This window comes from Coregonus lavaretus, assembly GCF_964263955.1.
Source record: "Coregonus lavaretus genome assembly, contig: HAP1_SCAFFOLD_814, whole genome shotgun sequence".
NCBI classification, from domain to species: Eukaryota; Metazoa; Chordata; class Actinopteri; order Salmoniformes; family Salmonidae; genus Coregonus; species Coregonus lavaretus.
Genome location: NW_028157710.1, coordinates 168,654 through 189,685, shown reverse-complemented (window position 1 = coordinate 189,685; position 21,032 = coordinate 168,654). Strand labels below are relative to the sequence as shown.

Genomic DNA, 21,032 nt, shown 5'->3' with positions numbered 1-21,032 from the left:
ACCCTACAGAGTGCTGTTGAGGCTACTGTAGACCTTAATTGCAAAACAGTGTGTTTTAATCATTTTCTAGTAGGCTAAGGCCCAGTTTTCTGTGACATTTTAGTGACAGAGGGCATGGGTAGGAAGGCCACACTTGCATACAACCACACACACACACACGAAGAAGTTTCACTTTCACATGGAGCACAAAGAAGAATGAACATTGAGAATTGACATTGATTAAAGAAAAAGAAGAATCAATTAATTGGGACTGGAATTTAGTAAGATAATAATTAAAATGTTAAATATGTTAAATGTTAAAGGTTGAAATATACAGTGGGAGACATTAAAGGGTGATTAGGAAAAATACAGTGGGAGATATTAAAGGGTGATTAAAGTAATGCTGTAAAATGGTTAAGAATGTTATAATGATGTTTGCTTTTAGGGTACAATGTATATTAGACTATGTTTGATGGGCCTTGGGGACAAGGCAATAGGGCCTGTAGGAGTTTGGCAATGAGATGTTATAATGTTTAAACTTTGAGCTTGACCTTTTGACCTTTTAGAACCTGTCGCCTGCTGGAATAAGTTGTTTTGCTGTAGCTTCTGAGCTAAAAGTATATTTAGCTTTTTATTATATTCGTATTTAGATTTGTATTGTACTTAGTGAATCCTTAAGGTTACCTCATTGATAGAAGTGTGTTAAAGTAGTTGTTAGAGTTTTTAGACACAGTCTGAAGGACTGATCATCCTGACGGGGGAGCCAAAAAACTGTTTATAAAGTTGTAGAAGGTAAGAAACTGTTTTTCTTGTTATTGAATGTTGTGCTAAAATTGTAATAGACAAATAATATTTTATTGGCAACCCAATAAGGGTTTAGTTAAGGGCGCTGAAGGTCTTTCAATTTAATTCACTGTTGATTTTCACTTATTATTGATTTGGGATTGATTGATCTGGGAATTTTATGCCTGTTTCTGGAATTTGGAATACACTTGCTTTATTGTTCTGAAACCCTGTGTCATCAAAGAGTCATACAAGTGCATGGCGTTTTACTCTAGGTTTCTGAAATAGACTTGATTAATTGAGGATTTTTAGCATCTGGTTAGTTAGTCTATCGGGAACCCGAGTGGCTGGTATAAAGGAACCTAACCTGAGACCGAACTATAGGTACTAAGTGCATTGGTAGGAGTCGTAGGGAGGGGCGTCTCTGGGCTAAAGCCAACCCAGAGGATTGTGATCCACTCATAGTGTGCTGAAGTGCAATTTGTAAGTCGCTCTGGATAAGAGCGTCTGCTAAAGGACGTAAATGTAAATGGAAGCTCTGGCCCGGACGATCCTGAGAAGGCGCCGGTTTATAGATTCAGGGTGAAGAAGCGTAGGCAGTCGACTTCGGGGATAGCCCACTTTACTGTAAGGCCCTTACTGTTGAGTTTGAGGAACAGCCCCTAGCTGTATACTAGCTCAGTGGCAAGGCAGAGCGGCATCTATCAGATCTGTGGGAATTAATGAGGAGGATTAACTGACCTGCTATTGGGTAGGTAGGGGCGAGTTGAATTGTTAAATTCTGCAGAGGTGGTATTTTAGCTTTGACAATTTGGGCGCTCGTCCAGGGGTTTGCAAGCTTTGGGATTTGGAAATCTCGACTGAGATAGATCCGTGGAAATCCTTGGACTATTTGGGGATATAGGAAATATATGGAATAGTGTTGAGAATTTACGAGATTCTTGGAACTTTGTGGCAGCTTTGTAGGTGATCTACTTGAACAGATCCTTAAACAGAGGGAGTTACTACAGAGGAAAGGTTCAGAAAGATCTTTAGATTATTAAAGGCAGTCGGAGGCCGTGACTATAAATAAATTGTGTTAAAGGAGTCAAAGTTTTGACGAGACTGAAACTCTTGGCTGGTGTAAGTTAGGAAATGTGGAACGTGCTAAAATATAATTCTAAAGGGAATAGCTAAATTGGGGGTACCATTGGCGCCCAAACCGGGAAAGGACCAATCCAACTAGCTATAGACTTTTCAGTGTAACAATGAGTAAATCAGAGTAAACCCCTCGGGCATCCTGGCAGCCAATGGTGAAGCGTCTACCTGGTTCTCTGTCAAATTGGAATGTAGAAGAGGAATTTAATGGAAGAACACAGATCGTAGTAGATCTGTGTAATGAATATATGACTTGTGGTGCCGGGATATCTAAATGGATAAGAGACCAGTTAGGAGAGAGATATTGGGCGGCATGCCAACAAAACCAAATAAACTTAACTAGGGTGATAAAGGAGCCAGATCCTTGAGTAAATAAATTAAGGAGAGAATTAAGTTGTATATGGAACTCAGTGCCACCTATGACTACAGGGAAATGTGGATTAGATAGGGAGAATGTGGCAGTGTATATGTTGAAGTTGTTATTAAAATGGATAGTTTAGGGCAGTATGGGGTTAGTGTAGAAGTCTAAGGGGCAGGGGTATTAAAAGCAACAGGGAGGATACAAGATGGGCTCCGACATAAAAGTAATCAAGTGGCAATAGTTATGCAGGAGGCCCCTACTGAAATTAGGAGAGCGTATGAAAGAGTACCTAAGCAATATAGACAGGGAGAAATTGTAGGAATAGCAATAATAGTAAGGGGGATTAATAGACCCGGTTGACTTCCTGGTAAGGAATATAGGGAAGGAATGGGAAGAAAAGAAGGAAGGCACAGGGTGGAATTCCCCATGAGGAATGGTGGAAGCAGAGAGAAAGGCACAGGGTGGAATTCCCCATGAGGAATGGTGGAAGCAGAGAGAAAGGCACAGGGTGGAATTCCCCATGAGGAATGGTGGAAGCAGAGAGAAAGGCACAGGGTGGGCTCCCCATGAGGAATGGTGGAAGCAGAGAGAAAGGCACAGGGTGGGCTCCCCATGAGGAATGGTGGAAGCAGAGAGAAAGGCACAGGGTGGAATTCCCCATGAGGAATGGTGGAAGCAGAGAGAAAGGCACAGGGTGGAATTCCCCATGAGGAATGGTGGAAGCAGAGAGAAAGGCACAGGGTGGGCTCCCCATGAGGAATGGTGGAAGCAGAGAGAAAGGCACAGGGTGGGCTCCCCATGAGGAATGGTGGAAGCAGAGAGAAAGGCACAGGGTGGAATCCCCATGAGGAATGGTGGAAGCAGAGAGAAAGGCACAGGGTGGGCTCCCCATGAGGAATGGTGGAAGCAGAGAGAAAGGCACAGGGTGGGCTCCCCATGAGGAATCGATTTTGGTAGCTAGTATCAGACTACAACGTTAGAGTTACAAATGCTTAATGACAATGACTTGGACAATAGCTTCCAAAAATGTATTACAAAGAAGAAGAAAAAAACTTGCTACCTAGTCATAAAATAAAGACATTTAAACTTACCCACTATGACAGCTAACAGCTGGGATTCATTGGTGGACATTGCACAATCAGTCTGTGGTAAACTGGTGACGCACATCGTGACTGACAGGTGGTTGTGCTAGACAACACGGCCCATGTGAGCTGTCACCAATCAACCAGTCTAATTGGTTAGAAGAAACAGGTCCCACCTCCCAGAGCTTCTGCCCTCTCTCTCCTCGCTTGCACATCTACAAATCCTTTTTTCACGGTAGGGCGCTAAAGTACTGCCAAAAGTCTGAGTGTGCGAAATTGACATTCGCAGGTGTACAGATGCAATTATTGCTCGCAAATATTAACTTACAAGTTTGCGAATGCGATTAGAACTACACGTTCACAACTCATCAGTTACACACTTGCAAATTGTGTTTACAACTACAAATCTATTCTACACGCTCAAATCATTATGCCAATGATTTACATCCATACGGGTTCATCTGCCCAGCCTAGACCACTGAGGTATAATAACAACTGGAGACGGCGTCCAAGATGTCCAACCTTAGTGTTCAAGGTCATCTACTCACGTTCGCATACGCCGATCCATGGACCGTCTATCTCCGGGTTATAAGGACCAACATCACATGTGCACTAGCATCGAGTTCCGGTCATAGCGACTTTGATCAAGGGAGGAGGAAATGGAGTCCCTAGAGAGGGCCAGAATGAGATGTTAGGAGAAGTGCAGTATTATCACAAGGAGACGTATACTTGGAATACGTAGGAAGATTGGAAGGAAAGAGAGAGGTGGAGGTGGAAGACAGTGAGAGAGGCAGAGGGTGGGATTGAATCTGTTGAAGATGGTGGGGAAAAAAAGGGAGATGGTAGGTCGAAGAAGTGTGAGCTGTCCGCCGGATCCAGTTCTGGAGGCGAAATGGAAGTGAATGAGGGCGAATTACCAGAGGTGGCAGGTTTGGGGAGGTTCTTGGAGCCCGAGCCTTGCACCGATGGTCAGGATAAAGATGAGTCTGTTACGGTAGGAGTGACATTTTGAGAAAGTGGACCCCTGCCTTTTGTCTGATTCATATGTGGTTTCAGGGTGGGTGAAAATGGAGTTGGGTGCTGAGGAGTCAGTGAAGGTAACCCGAAGTGGGCTTGTGATAATTGTCTGTGTTTCTGTTGGTCAGAGGGAGTCTGCGCTCCACGCCACACGAATAAGGACAAGAGCGGGGACTTGTTTTTTTTCTCAAGAACAGGGCGCCATTGAAAGGAGTGATTACTGGGGTAGCGGTAAATGTGAAGGTGGACCAGATGAAGGGGAAGATTCCTGGTGTTTGTGATGATCGTTGTTTGGTGCGACGCAGACAGGGTGGCGTGAGTGGTGAAACAGAAGAGTCATTGTCTGTTCTTTTGAGTTTTGATGTTGAGTCTTTGTCCGACAAAGTGATGTTAGGATATTTCAGTTATCCCGTATGAGATTTTGTGCCGAATACATTACGTTGTTACAGGTGTCAAGGTTATGGGCATGTGGCAGCAGTGTGTAGGAGGGTGGCTCCTAGGTGTGTAGAAGGGCAATGAGACAAAGGAATGTGTAGTATAGGTTAAAAAAAAAAGTGGTATGTGTTAATTGTAGGGGTGCCCATGGTGCTGGGGATCAGAAGTGTCCGGTGCGAGAGAGGCAGGTTGAGGTTACCAGGGTTAGAGCAGTGCAGAGGGTGTCGTATGCTGAGGCTGGGAAGAAAGTAGAGGAAGATGGGTCAAGGGTCATGAGAGGATCCCTGTGAGTAGTAGATCTGTGCCAACACAGAGGGATAGGCCAACGAATGACATATGCTTCAGTAAGATTGGCTTCTTAGAGTTTATAGCAATGGTTATCAACTGTACCGCAGGGATGGAACGTAAGTCGCAGAAAATAGAGGTTGCGGTGGCAGCTGCAGAGAAGTATTTGGGTGTACGAGATTTGACTTCAGAAGAGTTACAGGGTGTGTTGAGCGGTGGTGTCCCGTCCTCCCAGGCCGTTGGCCTCACGGAAGAAGAAGTAGTGCACTAGCACCAGAGAGGAAGAGAGAGGCGCAACTCCAGCAGGTGGCGTTGTTTTGCTCACCAAGCAAGGAGTTTTTGTATGGAGGTCAATGAGTGTCGAATTTGGTCAACCAAAAATGGAATGGCTTATTTGCTCAGTGAGGTTTATTTGATCTAATAGATGTTTCGTAACACTCAAGTTGTTACGAGCTACTGATATGTAGGACACGTGGCATCCCGGCAACTTTGAGAAAAAACACTTTATATCGGAGTTGTCTCGAGATGGTTATGCATATACATGGCATGAGGCTTGTAGCATAGCATCTCTCTCCATTGAAAACAGGTGGTTGTTGTCAACAACCCTCATCAAATATTCAAAAAAGAATTAAAATAATGAGATGTATCCACCAATCCAAAGAAAGAATAGGCAGGCGCTAGACAGCCCACTGTGCCGCGCACAGGACGCAGCGCAAGCAGCGACTAGGTCATCACGTCATCCAAAAACATGGCAGACATCGGATGAATATAACGTTAATATCTTTGGCTGTGAGTGATGAAAAAAAATTATCTGCCTCAGTGACAATTATTTGAATAATTCAATGGATGTTTTGTGCACAAAGGTGATGACTAAAGTGCAGTGCTTTACTTGGACTGAAATAGGTTCCGGTACTAATTTTAGGTGCAGGAGCTCCACAATACTTTTGAGCTAATATTCCTTAAGAGGAACAGGAGCTCAAGCAGTAGAAAATGTGAGGTGCCGGTACTCAGCTCTGGTGAGCTCCTGCCCAAGTCAAGCACTGCTAAAGTGTCTTTATAAGGAATTTTCAAATCTGACTTTTCTATGTGGCTGTGTATGGAATTCTGGGCCGGGTGTCAGTTATACTGCAGTACCGAAGCCAAACTGTAGGAGCAGTCGAAACCGTACTTCTAGACCGGAACCCTGGCCCCATCGGATAGACAGTCAGCCTTCAATATGTCCTATCTATGCAACCTGGAACATGCCAGAGCGTCCGACGTAGCCCAGCGTGTAGTAGCTAGCTAACTTGGTGTCGTTGAAATCGCAGCTGAAATGTATTTGTACTAAAATATATTTGAAAGGAGTCATTTGAAGATACTATGTGAGTTTGATTGTTGATTTCACCTGCTATCAAACTATTTAGCTAGCTAGCTGTCTAACGTTAACATAGCTAACTAGCCAGCGCTTCCCACAATTTGCTGCCAGTTAGCTACCTAGCTAGCTAGTTAGGTAATGGCAGAACAAGCGGTCTGTTAGTTAACAGATGAATGTCACAACAATTAGCTATATTAACCAAACAAGGCAACTGGCTAGTATCTCTGCCTTGGAATTCACAAAGTTGACTCGGCATTAACGTTAGCTAGCTAACGTTAGCTGACATCAAAGATATTTATAACTGACCCCTTCTGTCTGTGCTGATATCTTGCTTGGAGACCATGGTTCTGTTGATACAGTGTGGTTGCGTTTCAGGCTGTCTTTTATGCAGTCGTGCTGCGCATCTGTCATTGGCCAAACTCAAATAGTCCTGCTTTATCACACCATTACGTTACTAGATTTTTGCTCACTGAATGGAACAAATGCTTCCCACCCACTTGTCACATCTGTTTGAGAGAAGGTCCTTTCTATGTAGCTCATGAGAGTGGGTGGGTCCTTTCTAGCTAAGTAGCTCATGAGTGGGTGGGTCCTTTCTCGCTAAGTAGCTTACCAGAGAAGGTCATTTTATTCTAGAAGCCAGTGTGCTTCAGGTTTTATCTTGTGATGAAGGGACTGTGTGTTTTGGTGATGTTTTGTTATGTTTTTTCGACTGTAGAGAACCTCTGGCAGAGTCATGGCAGAAGCTCACCAGGCTGTGGCGTTCCAGTTCACCGTCTCTCCAGACGGCATTGATCTGCAGCTGAGCCACGAGGCCCTGAGACAAATCTACCTGTCTGGCCTGCACTCCTGGAAGAAAAAGTTCATCCGCTTCAAGGTGCTTTGTCTCAAGGGAAATTGCCGCCAGGCATAGCAGTACCAAGTTATACCAGACATAAAACGACAGCAGACGACATAAATACAAACAAACAAACAGCTGAATATAATTTCCTTCACAGAATGGGGTGATGACCGGTGTGTACCCTGGCAGTCCCACCGGCCTGATGTTAGTGGTGGGGTTGTACATGGGGAGGGCAAAGTACGTCCAAGCTGACCCTTCCTTCGCACTGTTCACCAAAGTGGGTGCTCACCTGCCTGTTAGGTAAAGTCTCAACTCACTCACTCGCTATCCCATAGATACAATTACATTTTAGCATGTTTATGGGCAGTAAGGGATGCTTTGCCTCTCTCCTTGCAGTCGCTACATGTCCTTGGAGAACCAGCAGGTGGTTGGCGGGGTGCTAGTTGGCACAGGGCTCTGGGTGGCTGTCTTCTTCACCATGCGAACTGCACTCAAGTGGCTGCTCTCCTGGCATGGATGGATGTATGCCTGTCATGGCACCGTGCCGTGGAGGACACGCATCTGGCTGGTGAGTCGACTGCAAACAACCATGTCACGTGTTGCCCTGTGGGGAAACCAATGCCGGGTAGAGGTGGGGCTACAGAAATATGATACCTAGAAAGCTCATAACTATGTCAGAAATATTTCCCCCCGACCAAATAGACAAAAGACTGGGGGGGGGGAAAAATATGAACCTTTTATTTGAAGGTAGACTTCTCCTTTAACAGACCCATAATTGTGAGTGCAGGTACTGGTGAAGATCTTCTCCGGCAGGCGAAATCCCCAGTTGTACAGCTTCCAGACATCGTTACCACAGCTCCCTCTGCCCTCAGTGAAGGACACCATCAATAGAGTGAGCAACAGGAACAAAGCAAATCGCAGCTTTATCCATCACAACCATTTACTAGAGGGGTACAATGTGGCGATTTATAGAACTCCTGAAGGTGTGCCATGTTAGATTGTCATACATGTTTCCTCTGCTAGTACCTTGAATCTGCCCGTCCTCTCATGGACGACGAACAGTACTTGAGGATGGAGGGTCTCGCCAAGGATTTTGAGAAAGGCCTGGGTCCTAGACTTCAGTGGTACCTGAAACTCAAATCTTGGTGGGCTACAAACTATGTGAGTCACATTAATTAAATATGGTTTTCATCAGATTTTATTAGATAGCTTAAAACATTTTCCATAGCTTTTCGAATGATCTGACATGTCTGGCTGTTCTCAGGTCAGTGACTGGTGGGAGGAGTACATCTACCTAAGAGGCCGTGGACCAATCATGGTCAACAGCAACTACTATGCAATGGTAAGAGTCAGTACTAGCATTGTATATCGTCAAGCTGCTACAAATGAGGGGGTAATAGTATCACAGAGTTTCTAAACCCAGAGGCGCAACATCGCCAAACTTCCGGGAACGCTTGCGAAACAGATCAAACAGAACAGGGTTTGAGAAGTGCAAAATTATTCCTTAGTTGTTAATTTTGTCGAAATCTAAAGGCACAACCTAGATTCGAGCCAATGTCTTAAGTAGTTGGAACATTTTATTACTCCAACCTCGTGAAAGTGACAAACTGACACATTAGAATTTTCATCAAAAACAGTACCTTTGATTTTAAGGCCTGCACGTTCCGCAGTTTGGCGCGAGACGACCGTTAGAACCGATGATGTGTTTCTACACATGAGCTTAGCTAGCCAAGCCTCTATGACATCGCCTACAAGTGTGATCAGGGATTTCTATTGGAGAAGCAGTTTTAGTCTATTTTCTTACTGTACTGTCTGACAACATTATGTGTCGTTAATATTATTATGTGTTTATGGATGTTTACCAATTTGGCAATTCATCAGAGTATTTGATCGGATTATCTCTTGTCAATATTTCTCTTTATCCATTGTCGATCTATTTTTCATTCATTCATTCATTCAGTTGATTTGTCAGCTTTTTCTCCATTCTCACTCCCTCTCTCTTAGGACTTCCTGTATGTGTTTCCCACCAGTCTGCAGGCCGCTCGGGCAGGCAATGCTATCCATGCCATCATGCTGTACAGGAGAATGCTGGACCGAGCGCAGATCAAACCGGTAAAGAGCCTTCACTTTTGGTCGCTGCTTCTCATCTAAGTGTTATTTTCTTTATGACCCTAATGTGTATTCCTCTTCCCTATTTAATACCAAATGACATAAATATCACTGTTTCTGTTTCACACTTGCGGACGGGATGTTATCTCTGGTGCAGCTCTTTGCATTGGATAAAAGAGTTCCTCTTTGCTCCGCCCAATGGGAGCGCTTGTTCAATACTTCCCGCCTCCCAGGCCTGGAACGGGGTAAGAGGAGGGAGCGTTATTGTCACAGACGAGCTTTGGATCCAGCATACCCCACCCTTATCCCACCCCCATTTCTGTCCCCATAGAATTCCTCACCAGCCATGCCCGTTTCACCAGCATGTTCCATGAATACAAACTCATGTATCACCCATTTGGCCTGCATTCATAACTGTTTGGTACTGTCTGACGCTGTAGGTGATTGTAAGTCCTTATCTACACTTAGGGTTATTGTACAGAAATATAGTTTATTTTGACCCAGACGAGTGAATTTGTCAGGTCTGTAACATGCTGGTGAAATAGGATCAGCTATCTCAAACCCTTCAAATCCCCTTCCATCTGTCTTTCTTTCTCTTCTCTTCTGTGAGCCGTTCTTGTTCCTCCATCACCCCCCCCCCCCCCCCCCCCCTCCCCCTCTAGCCCCCTCCCATCAGTTTCTAGGAGAGCAGGTGAGCCGTTCTGGTTCCTCCATCACCCCCCCCCCCGCCTCTAGCCCCCTCCCATCAGTTTCTAGGAGAGCAGGTGAGCCGTTCTGGTTCCTCCATCACCCCCCCCCCCCCCCCCTAGCCCCCTCCCATCAGTTTCTAGGAGAGCAGGTGAGCCGTTCTGGTCCCCCCCCCCCCTCCCCCTCCCCCTCTAGCCCCCTCCCATCAGTTTCTAGGAGAGCAGGCTTTTTGTGCTTTGGTCATTTTTCATTTTTTTTCTATTTGCCTTTCAGCTCATGCTTCAAAATACCATTCCAATGTGCTCAGCCCAATATGAGCGTATGTTCAACACCAGTCGTATCCCAGGCCTAGATACAGGTAGATGGCCACTTCTTCCTCCCCAGTCTCTCAATCACACAGACTAAAGCAGTTCTAAGAACCATAGAATGTGTGGAAACCAAATGCGGATTGAACAGATTATTTAATCATTCTATTATTTAGCAACCTACGAGTGTACATTAAATGTACGCAGACTGTGCACAAATATATCCAGTCAATGGGCACTTTCATACAGGCCAAATGGCATCACAGGATGGAGCTGTTTGCTCAGTGCCAAGTTTACATAACAGATTGGCTATTCAGGCCCTGGAATAAAACACACTTTTTTTTGTGACCGAGGCTCCAAAGTGTCCTGAATTAGACCCCCATAGACTCCCATGTTTCATTGCGATCCTCTTCATTGTGTGTTTTAACTTTTGTTTCATGCTAAAGAATCCCACTGCAGTTCTCAATGCTGCTTGGAAATTACACCAACCATAGTTTGTGCTTTAGAGAACACTCTCCAAATCTTTCGCTTGAAACAACAGTTCAAACCACATTTAGTCTCTCCAAGGTATCTCCTCGATACTGTCTTAGTTTCTAGAAAACCCTTTTTAGACATAGTGTAGTACTGCAGTTTCCCCCCCCTTTTTTTTTTTTTTTTGTGCAAATTCTTCAGTAGGTCCAAATTGTGTGAATAATTTATCAGAGCTCCTTTAAGCCATAATCATATTCTTGTTGTGAATTTGTTGGAAGTTACACAAAGTTGTCCCTCCCTACCCCTTGTGCTTGTCCAGACACCATCCAGCATATGCGGGACAGCAGGCACATCGTGGTGTACCACCGGGGGCGCTACTTCAAAGTGGCCATGTTCTACGACGGTAAGGTGCTGTCGCCCAGGGCCGTAGAGCAGCAGATGGAGCGCATCCTGGCTGACCCCTCTGAACCCCAGCCGGGGGAGGAGACCCTGGCCGCCCTCACTGCTGGGGACAGGTACGCCGACGCTACGCGTATAACGCTTTTATCTGAAGCGACAAATTTTCCTACGGGCCGACCCCTCAGCTAGAAATGGAACTGAAGATCCTGGCGTGACGAGCGCCATGCTCTACCAACTGAGACTCACCTTAAAAAAAGCACCCACCATCTCAGATTGTTGTGAAATCGTTTCTGAGAAATGAAGTTAATTGATTGCACCCAAATTGTCAATTTTTTAATTAAAGGATTCATATAATATTCAATAAATCAAGAACAACATTTTGGACCCCAAAAAATTCCAACAATGAGTAAGACATGAGGATTTCAAAGAAATGTTCAAAAGCCACCCACGGACCCCACCATACCCCACGCCAATCCCAACCCAAAAGCGGGTATACAATATCAGTTCTGTATGGAGCTGCGGCTGGGAGTATTGTTCCTTCATCCTATGTAATGTAGGGCCGGGACGATACCAGTATCGCGATCCTCGTTAGTATCGTGGCAAGGAAACAAATCAAGAAGCGGATTTAACTTATTTAGGAAAACAGCCCTAATGTTGGAAACAAACAACATTATGTTGTCATCCAGAGTCACATTTTTTTTTTTTCTAAGCTATAGCACACAATATTTTACTTACAGCAGGTTTTTAAAGGACCAAAGAATTTGTCAATGAAGTTGTTAGATTTATGTCTCATCCTATATCCTAATATTACCAGGTTCTGCCCACTAGATGGTGCTGTTCCTGCTATTAGGTGTTTATTTGTTTGTTAAAGGGATAGTTCACCCAAATTACAAAATTGCGTATTGGTTTCCTTACCCTGTAAACAGTCTGCAAGTCAGTGGTACCTATATTAGCATTTTCATGCTTCATGTTCAAATCATCCTAAAGTATCTAAAATGGTATTGTGCAACTCAATTATGTTACTTGAGATGATTTGGATATGAAGCGCTGTGAAACAGTGGCCAGGAAACAGTGGCCAGGTCAACAAAACCAAAGCATGGGTTGGTGTCGTACCTTGTCCATAGATTGCTTACAGGTTAAGAAAACCAATGTAATTTGGGTGACCTATCCCTTTAAAATTAATGGGGGGTGGGGGGAGATTCTTAAAAAAATAGCAGGAACAGTGGTCTAGTGGTCAGAACCTGGTAATATCAGGAAGTAGGAGGGGACATCAATGACTAATTTCTCTGAACAGGGGGGGGAAAAAACATCACCAAATTCACTGAGAATGCATTACATAGTATGAAGAAACAAAACTCAGAGCCGCAGCTCCATACTACTTGTTATAAATAGAGAACCGATGTTGTATACTCGTTGTTGGGTTGGGATTGGCGTGGGTGGTCCGTGGGTGGCTTTTGACCATTTCTTTGAAATCCTCATGTCTTACTAATTGTTAGAATTTTGGGGGGGGTCCAATTCGGATGTTATGTTCTAGATTTATTTAATATTATATCAATCCTATAATTTAAAATGGCCAATGTGGGTGCAATCAACTAACTTAATTTCTCAGAGATCAAATTATATTTAAACAAAATAATGTTGCAGGAATGCTTATCTTATAATCTGTTTTTAACTTTAGAAACGATTTTGAAACAATCTGAGATGGTGGGTGTCATGGCTTGCTGAAATGACATGGAACGACCCAGGATATATTCTACACTGGTTCAGAAAATACACATCCAGGGTCCTGTTCGTAAGAGCATGCAACGGAAAAACGTTTTTTTAATGGAAAATAAAAATGAGTGTTTCTCATTGGATGAGTCCAGGTAGCCCCTCCCCGTTTCAGTCCATTTTCTTCCGTTTGGTGCCTAATGAACGTGACCTAGATACGAGCTTTAAAGGTGCATAATGTCAGTTTCTTCTAAGTCGCCCTCTCGACATCACATCGGGTATCTTGGGATATTCTCTGTCCGTTGCTTATTTGCTGAAGTAGTTTAAAATCACGCCGATTGGCCGAAAGTAATGTAATCTAAGAGGAGGCTCCTCCCTCCAAAGGGTAGAAAACCCTATGGTGACTTGACAGAATTAACGTAATTAAACAAACCTTGAAGCAGACTGAATTGGATCAACCCAAATATTGAAGGTGATGTAAAAATCCACTGTCCGTGATAAGAAATGATTTAATCAAAAAAGTTTCCCCAATGTTATGTTCACCCCACCTTGGCAGGGTGCCCTGGGCGGAGGCCCGAGAGGCCTACCTGAGACAGGGCAGGAACCAGCAGGCCCTGGACACCGTGGAGAAGGCTGCCTTCTTTGTGACCCTGGACGACACAGAGCAGCGTTACAAGGCTGACGATCCCGTCCGCTCCCTGGACAGCTACGCCAAGTCCCTGCTGCACGGCAAATGTTACGACAGGTGAGACCGAGGGCTCCAATCCTTCATATTATGCAGATTGAGTGTGGGAAATTACATTCTTACTATTGTTATCTACCTGGGCTCTCATTTATTCTACACTTTACACTTTACAAAAATGTTGAAGAATAAGCCGTTATAACTACTTATGAATGTTACTGAATGCTTATAAATTGTTTAGACATTTTCATAAATGTTATGAACGCTTATGAATTAAAATACTTGTATAATAAATGTTTAAAAAATAATAATAATTAAATACTGGAGTTTGTAGCTTACTCTGTGCTCAAGCACTGTTTTGGGTTTGTGTATTTTTCCTGTAGGTGGTTTGATAAGTCCTTCAACCTCATCGTGTTCAGGAACGGGACCATGGGTCTGAACGCGGAGCACAGCTGGGCAGATGCCCCCATCATAGGGCACCTCTGGGAGGTAGCTAGCAGAGTACACCCCTTTCTTCTTCTTCATTAGTTTGTGTTAATGTTTACACTGTGTCTGTATAGGTTATCAGGAATAGATCGCTGGCACGACAAATGGTGTCTGGGCCCCGTGTAGCTCAGTTGGTAGAGCATGGCGCTTGCAACGCCAGGGTTGTGGGTTCGATTCCCACGGGGGGCCAGTATGAAAATGTATGCACTCACTAACTGTAAGTCGCTCTGGATAAGAGCGTCTGCTAAATGACTAAAATGTAAAAATGTATGTCTCTAAAGGACGTTATTGTCTAATTGTAGCATGTGCTGTCGATGGACCCTGTCAAGCTGGGTTACACAGAGGAAGGCCACTGCAAAGGAAACCCTCACCCGTCCCTCCCAGGCCCCCAGAGGCTGCAGTGGAACATCCCAGCTGAGGTAGCCCACCACAGGGGGTTTGGGTTAAACTAAAATGTTGTAGGGATGTTCCCCTTTTCAAAAGTTATTTATTGTTTTCATAATTATTATCAATTAGTGCATGTCATTAATGCACACACAAGCCTTTCCATTCTGTTTCATTGTTATAGTGATCAAACATGATCCCCAGTGATCCTGTCTGTTTGGTACATGTGTGATAATAGATTGGATGTTAGAAAGACCTTCAGTTTTCACACCTTTACACCTGAGCTCTCACCTTTCTGAGGACCCCCCCTTCAACTGTCTCATCTCAAAGCTTCAAATGAAATCAACAACTGAGGCTCTTTGATCAAATACATCAGAGACCAAGTGAAATGGGCTGATTCAGAGTGTCTTTGTTCCCCCTGTGCGGTGCCTCAGTGTCAGACGGCCATCGCCAGCTCGCTGATGGTGGCCAAGGCCCTGGCAGACGACGTTGACTCCCACATCATCCCCTTCAACAGCTTCGGGAAGGGCCTGATCAAAAAGTGTCGCACCAGCCCTGATGCCTTCATCCAGATCGCCCTGCAGCTGGCTCACTTCAGGGTAGGGTCATTATCTCTGCCTCTGTTGACTGGCAACAGGAAGAGGATCAGCTGATTGGATGACTCCATTGGCTAATTAGCCAGGATTAGCCAACTGGGCAATTGGAAGGAGGGAATGATGGATATATGAAAACCCAGGTTGGGAATTGAGCTTCCTTAGGACATGTGAATGAATACCAGGGATGCTGTGAGTAGCTGTCAACAATCTGTAGTTTGAGGAGATAAAAATCATCCTTAATAAGGACAGTAACTATAACAAATATACTTGTATTATTTATTTACCAAACATGACAAGACTAAAATGTGCCAGTAAGAAAAATCTGTAACACTTTAGCCGACAGGTATAATACCTTGTTATATGTCTTACTACTGTATGTGTTATAATATGTTATAACCACATTACTGGCTGGTTAACAGAGACTATACTCTAGTTATAATATGTTATAACCACATTACTGGCTGGTTAACAGAGACTATACTCTAGTTATAATATGTTATAACCACATTACTGGCTGGTTAACAGAGACTATACTCTAGTTATAATATGTTATAACCACATTACTGGCTGGTTAACAGAGACTATACTCTAGTTATAATATGTTATAACCACATTACTGGCTGGTTAACAGAGACTATACTCTAGTTATAATATGTTATAACCACACATTACTGGCTGGTTAACAGAAACTATACTCTAGTTATAATATGTTATAACCAGATTACTGGCTGGTTAACAGAGTTTTTACTCTAAACAAAATGTGAACCTGATTTTCCTTAATCACCCCTGAGTGGATAAATACAAAGTTTATTGAATTGTATTACATTGAATTTGACTTCCAGGACAAGGGGAGGTTCTGTCTAACGTACGAGGCGTCCATGACGCGTATGTTCAGAGAGGGGCGCACAGAGACGGTTCGTTCCTGCACCGTGGAGACCTGTGCCTTCGTCCGCTCCATGGTGGACGACACCCCGGTAAGGACCCTCTGTGAGCATTACAGGAACTGAAAGGTTGTGGGTCAGTCCTCATTAAATATATATATTTTTTTACGTTCTTCAAAAGAAAAATGCTTCAACCTATTTTTTTCAGTTAGATTGTGATATCTGGGTGTAATTGGCCAAAAGAGACGGATTTCACCATTACTTGTTACCCCCCGCACCGCTCTGTCTCAGAGGGGTTGAGTTAAATGCGGAAGACACATTTCGGCTGAATGCATTGAGTTGTGCTAGGGTATCCCCTTTCATTCTTTCATATAGTCTCCTTGTCTCTTCCTACCACTCCTTGTCTTCTCTGTAGAGAGAGCTGCGACTGAAGCTGTTGAAGGAAGCTGCGACGAGACACCAGCAGCTGTACCGGTTGGCCATGACCGGAGGAGGCATCGACCGCCACCTCTTCTGTCTCTACGTGGTCTCCAAGTACCTGGGAGAGGACTCAGCCTTCCTCAAAGAGGTCACATGCAGCATTTTGACTTGTGGATGTACTATTCCTCTTTAAAGTGGAATGGAGATCTTTGTGTGTTTTCGTTTTTATACAGTGTTTTTTTTAAATTAATTTTTTTGAGGTTTGTATGTTAAAGCGTGTGTGTGTGTGTGTGCGTGTGCGTGTGCGTGTGCGTGTGCGTGTGCGTGTGTGTGTGTGTGTGTCCTCTCCTGTAGGTGCTGTCGGAGCCCTGGAGGTTGTCCACCAGTCAGACTCCCCTCCAGCAGGTGGAGCTGTTTGACCTGGTCAGACACCCAGAGTACGTGTCCAGCGGGGGAGGCTTTGGCCCGGTGAGTTCCCTGCACGACCTCAATAGGGCCCTTTACTCAAAATGAATCAGGCATTAAAGGGATATTACATTAAAGTAACATTAAAGATTGTCAGATGTTTTCAGAGCAGATTTGGGAGTGTAATGCCCCCTTAAAACATAAGTTCTTCATCCTGGTGCTCATAAAATCTAAATGTGAAACAACAACATACACTGAACAAAATATAAACGCAACATGTAAAGTGTTGGTCCCATGTTTCATGAGCTGAAATAAAAGATCCCGGAAATATCCATACGCACAAAAAGCTTATTTCTCTCAAATTTTGTGCACAAATCCCTGTTAGTGAGCATTTCTCCTTTGCCAAGATAATCCTTCCACCTGACAGGTGTGGCATATCAAGAAGCTGATTAAACAGCATGATCCTTACACAGGTGCACCTTGTGCTGGGGACAATAAAAGGCCACTCTAAAATGTGCAGTTTTGTCACACAACACAATGCCACAGATGTCTCAAGTTGAGGGAGCGTTCAATTGGCATGCTGACTGCAGGAATGTCCACCAGAGCTGTTGCCAGAGAATTGAATGTTCTCTACCATAAGCTGCCTCCAACGTCATTTTAGAGAATATGGCAGTGCGTCCAACCGGCCTCACAACCGCAGACCACATTCATGGCGTCGTGTGGGGGTGAGCGGTTTGCTGATGTCAATGTTGTGAACAGAGTGCCCCATGGTGGCGGTGGGATTATGGTATGGGAAGGCATAAGCTACAGACAATTAACACAATTGCATTTTATCGATGGCAATTTGAATGCACAGAGATACCATGACGAGATCCTGAGGCCCATTGTCGTGCCATCATCTCATGTTTCAGCATGATAATGCATGGCCCCAGGTAGCAAGGACATGTACACAATTCCTGGAAGCTGAAAATGTCCCAGTTCTTCCATGGCCTGCATACTCACCAGACACGTCACCTATTGAACATGTTTCGGATGCTCTGGATCAATGTGTACGACAGCGTGTTTCAGTTCCCGCCCATATCCAGCAACTTCACACAGCCATTGGAGAGGAGTGGGACAACATTCTACAGGCCACAATCAACAGCCTGATCGACTCTATGCGAAGGAGATGTCAGGCAAATGGTGATCTGCATGAGGCAAATGGTGATCACACCAGATACTGACTGGTTTTCTGATCCACGCCCCTACCTTTTTTTTTTAAGGCATCTTTGACCAGTCATGTGAAATCCATAGATTAGAGCATAATGAATTGACTCCATTTGACTGATTTCCTTATATGAACTGTAACTCAGTAGAATCTGAGAAATAGTGGGGCAAAACCTGTAAAACAAATCTTAAATTAAAATAATAACATTTTAAAGGGCCCAAGTTCTCAAATTTAGCAATTGAAAATACAGTAGAATATTTTGTGTAATTATCTCTGTGCTGCCGTGTAATCCTCTTTTACACGCGCTGATTGTGTTTCTCTCTTTGTGTCAGGTGGCAGATGATGGATATGGTGTGTCCTACATCATCTTGGGAGAAAACCTCATTAACTTCCATATCTCCAGCAAGCACTCCAGTCCTGAGACGGTGAGTTGGCTGATCCTCATGGCCTATCTTGAATGTTGCTTTCAATCAGCTGTCCTCACTTGAAACAAAGACTCCGCTATCGCCTGGGTAACATACAGACCTGAATTTCATGGCTGACCAGCCACTATTGATACCAACTGCCTCTCCATACAGGTTATATTGTATCAGCTTGCCTTAGAACGTGTCCATTCTAAAGTTCTATTGTATCAGCTTGCCTTAGAACGTGTCCATTCTAAAGTTCTATTGTATCAGCTTGCCTTAGAACGTGTCCATTCTAAAGTTCTATTGTATCAGCTTGCCTTAGAACGTGTCCATTCTAAAGTTCTATTGTATCAGCTTGCCTTAGAACGTGTCCATTCTAAAGTTCTATTGTATCAGCTTGCCTTAGAACGTGTCCATTCTAAAGTTCTATTGTATCAGCTTGCCTTAGAACGTGTCCATTCTAAAGTTCTATTGTATCAGCTTGCCTTAGAACGTGTCCATTCTAAAGTTCTATTGTATCAGCTTGCCTTAGAACGTGTCCATTCTAAAGTTCTATTGTATCAGCTTGCCTTAGAACGTGTCCATTCTAAAGTTCTATTGTATCAGCTTGCCTTAGAACGTGTCCATTCTAAAGTTCTATTGTATCAGCTTGCCTTAGAACGTGTCCATTCTAAAGTTCTATTGTATCAGCTTGCCTTTAGAACGTGTCCATTCTAAAGTTCTATTGTATCAGCTTGCCTTTAGAACATGTCCATTCTAAAGTTCTATTGTATCAGCTTGCCTTTAGAACATGTCCATTCTAAATTGTTTCCTCTCTGTCCAATAGGACTCTCATCGTTTTGGAAAACACATCAAACAGGCCATGCTCGATATCCTGGCCTTATTTCAGCTGGATGCAAATGCCTTGGCGTGATTTATTTTCCCCCTACCTGAAAACCTCAACTTCCATAGGCTTACTCAGATGATATTCTGTGTTATGGTCTTAGAATGTGTTTAAAAACCATACAATATTAACAAAATAAGAGAGTGTATAGGAATGATTATTGGGCTGTTTTTGCCATTTTAAGTTGTGTGTTGCATGCTAGCCCACAGACCCATGCTGCCATGTGTTGTCCTATGTTAAGGTTACGCTCAGCTCATTTCAAAGGGCTGGTGCCTTAATGCACTGTGGTAGTTGTAGTGAGATGTGGAGAGTGAGTGACCAAATGGGCGTAAACATTTACCCGCTGTCTTTTCTTCCGTGCAATTCTTTTGAGCTGCTAGCGATGTATTTTGAACTGAGCAAATGGCATTTGGTCTCTGGGTTTTAATATCAGGTCGTTGTTGTTTTAAACCATTGCTCTGTGCACCACTGAGAAAAGGACTGTTGGCAGGGGTACGGTATCCATTTTAGGACAACTTCCATGGACATGTGATGCTGTCCTAATATGGATACCGTAACACCCTAAATCTTGACACATTTCAAAAGTATGATTAGTGACAGTTGAAGGATCATACTTAAGGGCTGGTTGCCCACACAGATATCAGCCTAATCCTGGACTAAAAAGAACTATTGATGGATATTCTCCATTCAGCATGTTGTTCTGTCCAGGACTATGCTAAATCTGTGTCCAGGAAACAGATCCTCTAGGTACTGCAGTATAACTACCATTGGTAAAGTCTTAAAGGGATAGTGCTGAATTTTGGCAACTAAGCCCTTTTTTCTACTTACCCAGAGGCACATGAACTCATAAATACCATTTTTATGTTTCTGCTAGCTGTACCGATAGACTTCCAGTCATTGCGCTAACGCTAGTTAGCAATCACTCACCGAACTACCTTCAACTTCCTTCAAACTGCACCATGAGGCATTACATGTCAAATTTTGTTTGTTAGATGTAAAATTGTAAAGTATAATTAAAAATATTTAAACTTGAAGAAATTTGAATTTCAAACGTTTTTGAAATATCATATAGCAATAGAAATCATTCTTCTGTAGAAGTCATTCCTTTGCGGTTGCTTGTTTTTTATTGCTAAGACGATAGCAAGACAATAGCGTTACATGTTTTGTTATAAATATGTAAAACAGCATGTATACCAAAACAAAATAAAAGTGTATGTCATCAGTGGATTAATATTTGTATACTTGTTTGACATTTTTGATGCACTGTTCGGAACTAGTAACACAAGCATTTCGCTGCACCCGCTATAACATCTGATAAAACCTGGAATAGTATAAAGTAATCCTTCTTCCCCCACCACCCAAAAAAAAAAAAAAAAAGCGGTTGTCCCACTGGCTATCATAAGTTGAAAGCACCAATTTGTAAGTCGCTCTGGATAAGAGCGTCTGCTAAATGACTTAAATGTAAAATAAACTGTGTACACAACCAATTCACTTTGATTTGATGTCGTCACAACTGCCATAACTGTTCTAACCCAGAAGATGGAGCTCTTTAATTATAATACCAGTACCTTTTACTTTGGCATTTCTCCCGTGTCCTCTTCACCCTGAGGTTCTAGTGGAAGCCTGGTAGGTATGCCTTGACCGGTTCACCCTGAGGTTCTAGTGGAAGCCTGGTAGGTATGCCTTGACCGGTTCACCCTGAGGTTCTAGTGGAAGCCTGGTAGGTATG

At 43.5% G+C, this 21,032-nt stretch overlaps 2 protein-coding genes across 2 annotated transcripts in view; one reads left to right on the top strand and one right to left on the bottom strand.

The window, feature by feature from the left end:
- Positions 1–6,813, bottom strand: part of LOC311125008 (cysteine--tRNA ligase, cytoplasmic-like) — a 28,643-nt gene extending 21,830 nt beyond the window's left edge. Inside the window, exon 1 of the mRNA XM_084199098.1 lies at positions 6,740–6,813. Within this exon, the coding sequence (XP_084055224.1) occupies positions 6,740–6,776 (37 nt within the window). The 5' untranslated portion in view covers positions 6,777–6,813. The remainder of the gene's footprint in view (positions 1–6,739) is intronic.
- Positions 6,326–20,534, top strand: LOC311125009 (carnitine O-palmitoyltransferase 1, liver isoform-like). Its single transcript, XM_084199100.1, has 19 exons — positions 6,326–6,440; positions 7,149–7,307; positions 7,429–7,571; positions 7,668–7,839; positions 8,059–8,163; positions 8,295–8,432; positions 8,536–8,613; positions 9,276–9,383; positions 10,341–10,425; positions 11,163–11,358; positions 13,509–13,697; positions 14,018–14,123; positions 14,423–14,539; positions 14,939–15,103; positions 15,943–16,074; positions 16,397–16,549; positions 16,756–16,869; positions 18,346–18,438; positions 19,247–20,534. Exons 2-19 carry the CDS (start codon positions 7,167–7,169, stop codon positions 19,331–19,333), a joined length of 2,322 nt encoding a protein of 773 aa, XP_084055226.1. The 5' UTR covers positions 6,326–6,440; positions 7,149–7,166; the 3' UTR covers positions 19,334–20,534.
- Positions 20,535–21,032: the final 498 nt, after the last annotated feature.